At 59.1% G+C, this 10200-nt stretch overlaps 1 protein-coding gene across 4 annotated transcripts in view; it reads left to right on the forward strand.

Annotated features, from left to right (window-relative positions):
* Positions 1-1625: 1625 nt before the first annotated feature.
* NHEJ1 (non-homologous end joining factor 1) overlaps positions 1626-10200 on the forward strand; it is a 44510-nt gene continuing 35935 nt past the window's right edge. The window contains exons 1-5 of one of the 4 annotated variants that reach the window (XM_027810730.2): positions 1626-1730; positions 2242-2427; positions 3330-3539; positions 5584-5722; positions 7236-7294. In XM_027810730.2, the coding sequence (XP_027666531.1) occupies positions 2242-2427; positions 3330-3539; positions 5584-5722; positions 7236-7294 (594 nt within the window). In that variant the 5' untranslated portion in view covers positions 1626-1730. Of the gene's footprint in view, positions 1781-1827; positions 2126-2241; positions 2428-3329; positions 3540-5583; positions 5723-7235; positions 7295-10200 lie in introns of those variants that run through there. The other 3 variants (XM_055719123.1, XM_055719121.1, XM_055719122.1) reach the window with 3 other exon arrangements.

The raw sequence follows: 10200 nt of genomic DNA on the forward strand, positions 1-10200 counted from the left end.
TTTCACCTGTAGTGGATGAGTCCTAGCTCCCCACTTAGATGTCCCTTAGGTATTGCTGTTGTTGCTAAACCAACCAGCAGTGGGAAGAAAACATCACCTTTGACCCCTGTAATTAAGCTCAGTGCCTGGGTTGTTTCCCACTGTGGGCTGGTTACATCAGCTGCAGCAGAGCCTGCACCAGCCTTGCTCACTGCTCCAGTGTTGACAGCAGATCAGAGTCCATGGCCAGGGCCCTGTGGTGCCTCCACCAGTCTGAACTGGCCTGCAGAAGCCCAGGAGGGGGGTAGGAAAGTCTGGGGCTTTGCAGCCCTTGGGTGATGCAAGCTAGCCCTGGGTGCAAGCTTGGAGGAAGGATGGACTTGGGCTGGGAAGACAATGGAGCTGGTCCAATGGAGTGACGTGCTCAGGCTGGACCACAGCTCCACGTTGTGGTTGCCCATTCCACCTGGCTGCAAGGAGCTCCACAACACCCAGGAACACTCAGAGGTGGCTGCAGCATGGGGTAGACATGATGCCACCGTGCGGGCAGGTCCCCAGGGGTGAGCCCCCTTTCCCCAGCTGCCTGTGATCCCCACAGCTGCACCCACTGGGCACAGCATATAATGCACAGCCCAGCCAGCACCCCACCTGGGCCCTGCACCCTAACCTGGCCCTGTGCTCCAGCTGTGCTCAAAGCCCAGCTGTGTCCTGCACCCCAAACCCTCCTGCACCCTAACCTGGCCATGCAACCCACTTGGTCCTGCAGCTCAAAGCCCCTGCCTGCTGCTGCTGCCCCTGCCACCCCCTTGGGATGCACACTTGCTGGGGTGACGCACAGACACACACATGGACACAGATACACACTCTCTCTCTCTCCCAGCTCTGACCCAAAAGTGGCTGCAGCCTGCACACTAGGAGAAGGGGTCAGTCGGGGTGTGAATAGTGTCCAAATGGGGGGCTCAGAGGCAGTGCAGGGGCGGAGGGTAGTTTGTGGGTGCAGGGTGGATGTCCTCAGTGCATGGGGTGCAGGCGGGGGATCACAATCAGCGAGTGGGGGGTGGGATGGTCAGTACCCAGGGCAAGGACGCGGCTGTCCTCACCGTGGAGGAGGCTGGAGGGGCACGGTGCCCACAGCCGTGTTCTGTGGTGCCTTGAGCCCTGTCCCCGGGCATGAGACACACAGGCACCTGCAGCCCCCGCTCCGTGGGGCTCGCTGGGGTGCAGCAGCCAGGTCCCACAGCATGCCCTGGGCCGTGCCTGCACGGGCACCCTGCGGCTGCTGGGGCAGTACGCAGGAATAAGCAGGGTGCCCCGGGCTGCTGCTGCTGCCTCTCCAGGCTGTGCTGTGTCTGCAGCCCGAGGCACTTGCACCAGAACGTTTCATAACGGGAGCAAACACAACGCAAAGCCTTCAGGCATTCAGTCCCTATCGCTTTGCACAGTGTCTTGGACGTGGCACCTCCTGTGACACCCGGGGATGCTCGAGAGGGATACGCCAGGGGATCCTCACTAGCAGGCAAGGGAGCAGGAGCTCCCCGGGCGCTGCAGTAGCGACGGCTGCAGCTGTCCCCCCGCGGATGTCGGGCGCCGTGCGGCGCTGCACATCCCGGCGTGCCCGGCCCCGCAGCCGCGGAAGAGCACAGCATGCCGGGAGTCGTAGTGCGGCGCGCTAGTAGTGCGGCCCCGCACCGATCGCTCCGCAAAGCCCCTCGCCCCGCAGCCTCCGGCCCACCTGCTCCTTTTGCCCTCGGGTAACTACGCGGCTCCGCAGAGCCCCGGTCCTTCGGGCACCCCGGGGACGGTGGGTCTCCGGGTGTTTGCAGGAGGCGGGGAGCCTGGCGCCGGGAAGGGCAGGAAGCGGCAGGCGCAGCGGCTGGCGGGGACGGCCGCGAAAAAGTGGGGCAGCTTAAATGTTAATTTGGACGTGGAGGTCTTGCTGTTATGGCAGCCAGCACCGTCTGACGCCGGGAAGGCAGCAGTTACGTTGCCGTGCATGTGCTGGTGCATTCGGGGTGCTGATTGTGAGCTGGGGTAGGAACTGCCCTGCACAGAGCTGCCCCAAATGCACACCCCAGCAGAGCTGCGTGCATGTGCAGGGATGTGTGTGACCAGGGCTGGCTGAGCATCCTCACCTCAGTGCTACAAGGTGGGGCTGGCGTCATGAAAGGGCTGGCAGGGACCAAGTCTCTCTGTGAGACCACACTAGGGACCAGGGTCTTCCTGGGTGGGCGGTGAGGCAGAGACCTGATTGCTTTCTTGCAGATGGAAGGTTCAGAGGAGCTGGAGAGAAGCCTCCTGACACAGCCCTGGGCTTCTGTCTGCTTTGGTGAGTCCACTTTTCTTGCCAAAGCGTCCTTCAGGGATACTGGCTACATCCTGCTGATCTCCGACCTCAGCAGCGTCTGGTACGAGAGTGCAGACGCTGAGGCTGTGGGACAAAGGTCCAAGGTGAGTGTCTGGAAAGTCCAGGGACCTCCTTTTCTCCTCACAGCAGCTGACATCCCAGTATAAACTGCTTGGTGACACAATGGCTGTTTGATCCGACAAGGTTTGAGTGCAAACACCTGGCCCGGGAAGTCCCTGGGCAGCTTTGCCCAAGCACTGTTACCCCAGATGGCTAAGCACCCTCCTCCTGGGAGAGCGGGCCAGGCTATTTAGCATGCCCAGGGCAGCCAGGGGCTGCGTGCTGAGGCTGGCACACTCGTTTCACTTGCGGGCTGGATGGGCAGCTGTTTTCTCCAGGACCACTGTACTGAGGAGCTTGAAACAAGGCTGCCTTCCCAGTGATGGAGAGACTCCTGTTCATGTTCTTAGCCAGGCACAGGCTCCCATGGGTTGTCCTGCCAACATGTCCTCCAAAACACATGGGGACATGCCTCATCCCCTCACCCTAGCCTGTGTGCCCAGGCGCCCACGTGCCACCCCTGTGTGCCGTCTCCCTCTGTCACAGAGTGGCTGTGCTGGGTGGCTGGTAGCAGGATGGGTGGGCATGTGGTGCAGCCATCACCCAGCTCTGCATTTTAGCTGAGCTGTGACAGCTCTCAGCCAGCCTATGACACTCATGGTGGCATGTGGGGCAGATGTGCTAGTGGAGACCTTTGCACCCTGCCCACCACTCAGACCCTCTTGGGCTGGTAGGGCAGGGGAGCCTTCCCAGCTCAGCTGGCCTGGGAGATCCAGTGGGGAATGCCCTGTTGTGAGGCTGGGAGCCAAGGCCCAGGGACGGCTTTTTCAGCACTGGGACACGCAAAAGTAGTTTGGCTCCTTCTATGCTGGAGTTTCTGCTGCGTTTTTTCCCAGTGCCAAGCTCCCTGGAGTGTTGCTGTACCCCTAACCTTGTCTTTCGCCAGGAGCTGAACAAGCGGCTGATGGTCCCTGTGCCTGCCTTCCTGCACCGCCTGTGCAACCTGATGTGCCCCTTGCTGGCAGGAAAGCCAGACACTGCCACCTCCTTCTCCTGCCACCGCACTGCCAGTGGCCTCAGCCTGCACATGAAGAGCGAGCTCTCGGGACTGCCCTTCTACTGGGACTTCCACTGCTGTCCTGCTCCTGTGGAGATGGTGAGCAAAGCTGCAGAGAATCTAGGATGGGGGTCAGCCAAAATTAAGTATTGTCTCCTAATGCTGGGAGGCTTTTGGGTGGTGTTGGGCTGTACTGGTGGCTGTAGGATGCCTGGCTCTGCCTGCTGTCCCTCCTGAGGTTCAGTGTCCCTGTTTCTTCCCATTGAGGATTTGGCACCTTGTTCGGTGCCTCCCAGTGAGGCAGGGATGGCCCAGCGCGTGCTGCTGCCAGGGCAGCAGGGAGATGCCCACTTTGGGATGATGCCCCACCAGTGCCCCGCATAGCAGAGTGGTGCTGTTCTCCACAGGCGCGCACCATGAAGCGGGACACAGAGCGGCAGGTACCCCAAAAGCACCCGCAGCCCATCTGTTGCAACAGAGGGTATCAAAGCAGGGTCTCCCTGGCTTTTAAGAGGCTGCTCTTACCCTGGGGTTGCCTAACATTTTGAGCCTCGGGAAGCAGCCCCCGGAGCCCGGTGTCGCAGGCTGAGCACCCGGGGCAGCACCTCGGCCGGAGCCGCGGCAGGCGGGAGGGGCGCTGCGGGCCCAGGGCTCCCCGGGCCGCCCCTCGCCCCCGCCGCCGCCCGCCGGGCCCTGCGGCCCTGCGCGCACCAGAGGGCGCCCGGCACCCGCCGTAACCGCCTCGGCGGGAGCCTACGGCGGCAGCCCCGGCCCCGGGCGAGCCCCGCGGCTCCGCTGCCGCGGCAGGCAGCGCCCTGCAGCCCCGCCACCCCCCTCCCGCCGGGTCCTGCCACGAGGCACGTCCCCTCTCCCCCCGCCGCGAGCCTGGGCATCACCGGGAGGAGTGCTGCGCCCCCCCCGCTGCCGTGGGGGTGTCTGTCCTCGCTCTCAAGGTGGAACTGGGGAGCACATAAACTCGGGGTCCCGGCTCGGCTCGTCTTAGGGGCTTGCTGTCCTTCCCTGGGCAAGAAGCATGGCGGCTGAGCTGAGGAGATGCACGGCCGGAGCTCTCGGCTGGTACCCGCTCCTCTCCTGCTTGGAAACGCACTGGGTGTCTGCAGGGCAAGTGGGAAGCAGCTGCGCTGCGAGTGGCTGGTGTGGATGCGGGAATGGCAGCCGGCTCTGCCCTGCTAAGCTCGACTCAGCAGCCGGCCAGGGGCTCCAAGCAGGCACAGAGCCCGCCTGGCAAATCGCTGCTTGCCCTGTCCCTGCTCCGCAGGGGCCGGTGCCCTCTGAGGGCTTGGGTGGGTGATGGCCGTCACCTCTGTGGCTCGTGCTTGGGGGTGAGCAGAGCATGGAGCCCACTGTGGGCTCATCGCAGGAGCGAGAAGGCTTCACGAGCGATGCTGGGTTTGCTGCCCTCTCACCTTGGGGCTCAGCCTGGCCACAAATACAAGGGGCATGCTGGGGCAGGAGGATCCCAAACACCCTCCCAGGGGCTGTGGGAGGTGATGGGAAGGAGGCTGCTTCATGTGCCTGGTGGGCCAGGGTGGCCCAGCCAGGCTCCAGGGCAAGGGACGTGCCCAGGGCTCTGCATGGGGCTTGTACAGCCATAACCTAAGGGCAGGCACCAGTGGGCTGCGATGGGGACTTGCAGCCTGCATGAGTCCTGCGCATTGGCATCCCTTCTGCTTTTGATCTCACCTCCCTGGGAAAGTCTCTCCTGTTCCTCAAGCCACGGTTTGACATCTTGGTTCCCTGTTCCTGTTGCCTGTGCAGGAATACACCGTGGGGTGCACAGAGCTGTGGGGAGGGCCGGGGTGGCACATGGGGAACTCTCTGCCTCCTGCTGCACCCAAATGGCTGGTGGAGCACTGCCTACCCCTGTGTCCTGTCCCTAGCTGTGAAAGGATGGAGCTGGGATGGAGGGATGTGTCCCACAGCACCTAGCTTCCCTTCTCCCAGCTTACATTTTTGACTGCTTCCCACTGGATTTGGGTGGGACATGGGGTGTCTTGGGGAACCCTATGTGACCTGGGATGCAGCTTTTGCTAGGGCCTTGCTGGCTGCCCTGCTTTGACCGCTCTATGGACAGCTGTGCACCTCCCTGGACCTTTCCTGGAGCGTTTCTCCTCCATCCTAGGTGTCCCATCACCTTGTGCAGCCCCTAATTCGGATGAGCCTGGTGCTGCAGTACCAGGTGCAAGAACTGACTTCTCTGCTGCTCCAAAAGGATGCTGAGATCGAAGACTACAGGGAGAGTGGGGCTGCTCTCAGCAGAGGTGAGAAGGGGTGCCTGGGGCCAAGAAAGGAGCAAGCAGGGAGCGAGCTTCCTCCTTAGTGCAGGGCTGGTGTGCTCTGCTCCCTCTGGCTACTACCCAGCCAGGCTTGTGTTTCATGTTCAGCCATGCCGGCAGCAAGGCAGTAGCCAGAAGGCTGGGGAGCATCCCCTGGGGAGAGCTGAGGGAGGAACGGCCCTTGACTGGTAGCTGGAGGAGTTGGGGAGCCGCCAATGGGCTCTCTGCTTTGCCGAGGGCCCCTGGCTGCTCCTCAGGAGCCAGCCGGGATGCCAGTGAGGGCTGGCCCTGGAGCGGTGTCAGGCACCCTTCCCGAGTACGGTAGCTCACCAAGCACTTGGAGAGCAACCAGGGGCTACTGGCTTTCCCTGCCGTGGGAAGTGCAGCCATGTGTGTGGGCCCCTCTCCAGCGCCCAGCCCACCTTGCCATCCTGGGGGATGGGTGGGCAGAAGCCCCCTCGGGTAGGACGTCGGTCAGGACCTGCCTGGGGGAGCCACTTTGGAGGGGGAGGCATGTCTTCCACCCATGGAGGTTGTCTGGGCACTGTTTTTTTGATTGCCCCTTGCTAGTGCCATGCTCTGTCCTGCTGCCAGGGTAATACTTGCCCTTCTGCAGGAACATTGTCCCCCTGGGATGTGAGCTCTGATGACGTCAGCCCGAACTTATGTATTATGGCCAGGAAGGTGATGTTGCCTAGACCCCGTCCCACAGCAGGTACCCCACCACAGGAGCCTGGGTCTGCCCTGCAGCTGCACTAGACCTGTGTCAGCCGGGCGTGCTCCCCTCTCCCCCGCTGCGTGTTGACTCTGCAGGGCTTGGAGCCGTCAGGACAACCCAGTTTGGGTCCGGGGACTGATGCTGGTGGGCAGGCAGCCTCTCTTGTCCCTTGCCTGGGTGGGACAGGAAGCTGGGAGGAAGCTTAGCACCAGTGCTGTTAAGCAAAGCTGGGCAGGTGCTTCTCCAGACGACATCTTAGCAACGATGGGGGAAAATTAGTATTTTGAATGAAGTGCAGAGCAGAATGGGCCATAACAGGGGTTTGGCCCTGTCCTGCAAGAGGAGGACACAAGCTGGCTCACCCCTCTAGAAAAGCAGCTGGAGACAAGCAGTCCCCTGTCCCGCAGTGTTCAGACCCTGGTAGCTTTTTTAAGCTGTAAGATCTAGGAATGGCGCTGAGCATGTCCTGCCACTATCCCCTGCTCTTCTGTGCAGGAGGGTCTGGGACAAGTGTGGATGGGCTCTGGGCTCTGCTACCTAGCTGCTGTGTGCGCCAGCAGGCTCAGCCTTATTCTCCCACCTCTCTGTGGTCCTTGCCTTCTGCTGACCAGGTGATGTGTCCCTAGCTCAAGACACCTGCTGGGCTCTCCCACTGGCTCTGATATGAGTGTGCTGGAGCTGTTCCCCTGCAGCCCCCTTGTTCCCTGGGCAGGGAAAGGGGAAGCTGGGGCGGGAGGTCTGGCCAGACCTGCCAGGGCTGATCACTGCTCTCCCTTGCAGACCGCCTGCGGACAGAGCCCTTCCAGGAGAAGACATTTCAGCAGAAATCCATGGCTGAGGTAAGGAGCGGTGCAAGTCCTCCCTCCTTTGGCAAAGGGTGGTGGGGAGCTGGCGCCAGGAGCCCCAGTGTGAGGTTTTCCAGGCTGCGTGGGGACACTGATGGGGTTGGCTGAACTTGCCTGGAGAGGGGTAATGCCCATGGGCTTTCCTATGTCCTCGTGTCCTTGCACCTCATCTGCAGGGTGAGCAGAGCTGGGGGCATGCCTGGCATGGCTGGATGGGGACATGGCACCATGTTTTGTCACCCTCTTGCTACTGGGAGTTGCCAGGGGTGCGAGCCAGGCTGGCTGCTCCATGGGAATATGCCATCACTGCGGCATCCTCACCTGCCTCCCACACTTGCTGTGGACCTGAAAAACTGATGCTGATGGCAGAGAGCAGGTGAATGAGGAGAGGCTATCTGCTCCTTTTGGTTGCTCCGCTGCTTTTGGGGGTGGCCTTGCAATGGCACACTGTGGGGACAAGTACCTTTCAGCCTGTTATCTGTGCCCTGCCCACCGCTTTCCCCTTGGCAAACTCAGCACTAAAATCAGGCATGTGCTTTGAAGAAACAGGCTGGAGGAGAGGGTCTTTCCTCTGATCCTTTTTTGTTACTGGAAATAATCACAGAAGCACTAAAATGATTCAAATCAATGTGGCAAGATGAGAAATGATTGATGCCCATCAGTGCAAAAAGACTCAGGATGCTTCAGAGTGTTCCTGTGCTCACTGTGAAGGCACAAGAGTGGGGAGCAGTGGTGTCTGCTGGGGACCAGGGAGTCAGCCGGGGTGTCTGTGGTGTCACACAGGCTTTGAGAGGACGTCGCTTTATGAGACACATGCTGATGCTCTTGCACAGCCAGCAATAAACAATCTGCAGAGTTTCTAAAAATTAGAAGTGATCCCTCTTTTACATGAGAGGCATTGCATCCAGCACAGGCAACTTTCGTTTCCCCTCGGTTATGATGGATAGAGATGAATTCACTGCTGGACTGCAACTTGGAGGTTGCCTAGGGACCGATGATCATGACCAGATTACATTCACCCTGGGCAAAGAAAAGACATTCCTGAACAGTAATTTATATCCTTCATGCTTTGAAAGGGCTAATTTCCCAAAGCAGGGGGAAAATTATGAGTGAAATCAGCTCAGAGGAAACATTTAGATAGAAAAATGTGAATGAAAATGGTGAGCTCTTTCAGAAGAATTTCAGAAGCCACAAAAAGCCACAATTCCACAATCAAGAAAGAGGGCAGTGCTGGCCAAGAGCCTGTTCTGGTTCAGCAGTGAAGTGAAGGCAGCAATTAGAAATAAAAGAGCAGTTTATAACAAATGGGAGAGTGGGAGTAGATAGCAATCAATATAAATTAGAAATTATGACGTGTAGAAAATGGGTAACAGAAGCTAAAGACATCAGGGAAAAATCATGGTGAAGGACAGAAGGAAAGGCTTTTATTTAGTGTAGTAGGAGAAAACCCCGAGCTCCCAGCAACGGGATAAGCTTCTTAGTAGATGGAGGTGGTAAGATGATTGATACTGGAGCAGACATGGCAGAAGCAGTTGGCAAATGTTTCAGTGCTATAGCTGGAAGGATGCAGGCAAATGTGCCAGGATTGGGGGATGATGAAGTGTGTCTTTGTCCAAGGGTCATCTGAACAACATCTGCTAAAGATGAACATCAGGCTTGAAACTGAGAGTCCTCCAAGAGCTGGTAGAGTGTGGGGCATGGGGGAAGGTGCTTGGTGATGCAGGGTGGGCAGGAGGGGAGTGACGCAGCCCTGCAAAGCCTTGCAAAAGCAGCTGGTGGGGAGCTCACCTGGCAGAGACTTAAAAGATGGGAGGGCAGCTGGTGCTGTGTGTCCTGAGGACAATCCAGGAGCAGTGTCCTGTGGCTGGGGCACCAGATGGGGAATGGGAGGCTTTTGGAGATGCTCCCCCTCTGCATCCCCTGGCAGCCAGGTCTGAGCACCAGCCGTGGAGGAGAGGCTGGTGGAGGGATGCAGCTGCGCGTTCAGTCTTCCTGGGGGGATCTGTCCTCTCTGCATTCATCCCATTGCTTTATAAACCCACTGATGATGCTTTTGGCCGATGCACCATCCTGCAGCAATGAGATGTGACATGTGAGCAGCTGCTGCCTTTGGTTTGCGTGTGGTGCCCTGTCATTCCTCCTGATGCCTCCTAGGTCTTGTGTTCGAGAGGAGCACCAAAGACGGCTTTGCAGCTCTCCACCACCAAAACTGGGTATTCACCCCAGTCTCCCCTCTCTTCCTGTAGCAAAGGGGTGGGCTGGATGATCTCGTTGTCTCTGGGCAGGTATTTCAGAGCCCCTGGTAAATTTAGTACTCCCTTTGCCAGCTCCAGAAAAGAGCAGCATGAAGGGCTGGGGTCCCTCGGGACATGCTGTGGGGAACTGGGAATGCTGCAACTGACTCCTGTGTCTGAGTTTTCAAAAAGACGCCGGACAATCAGCACGGAGTCGCAGGAATGAATTGAGGGCTGAGGAGAGAGCCTGGCATTGAGAGACTTGGAAGGGAAGAGCTCCGACTAGCTTATCAGGAAGAAAATTGAGAGGCGCCTTGATTACAGTGCGTGAGGGTCTTTACAAGGAGAAAATGCTGGTTAGTGAAGGGCTCTCTTTAATCTTGCGGAGAGCAGCGGAGCACAAGCCAGGCACCGGGAGCCAGAGCCAGGCAATTTCGAGCTAGGGCAGAGGCACTTGGGTTTGCTCCTGTGGACGATTAACGATCGGGGCACACTCCCAAGGGCAGCGGTTGATCCTCCATCTCTTGTTGTCTCCAAAAAGTGGGCTGGGAGCCCACCTGGAAGAAAACCAAGTTGCTGGGCTCAGTCTTGGGGTGTGCGTGGTTGGATGTCAGTGGGCAGGAGGTCAGGAGGAGAGGTCTGATGGTCCTTCCAGCCTCTCCTTCT

The sequence above is a fragment of the Falco cherrug genome, chromosome 8 (genome assembly GCF_023634085.1).
Source record: "Falco cherrug isolate bFalChe1 chromosome 8, bFalChe1.pri, whole genome shotgun sequence".
NCBI lineage: Eukaryota > Metazoa > Chordata > Aves > Falconiformes > Falconidae > Falco > Falco cherrug.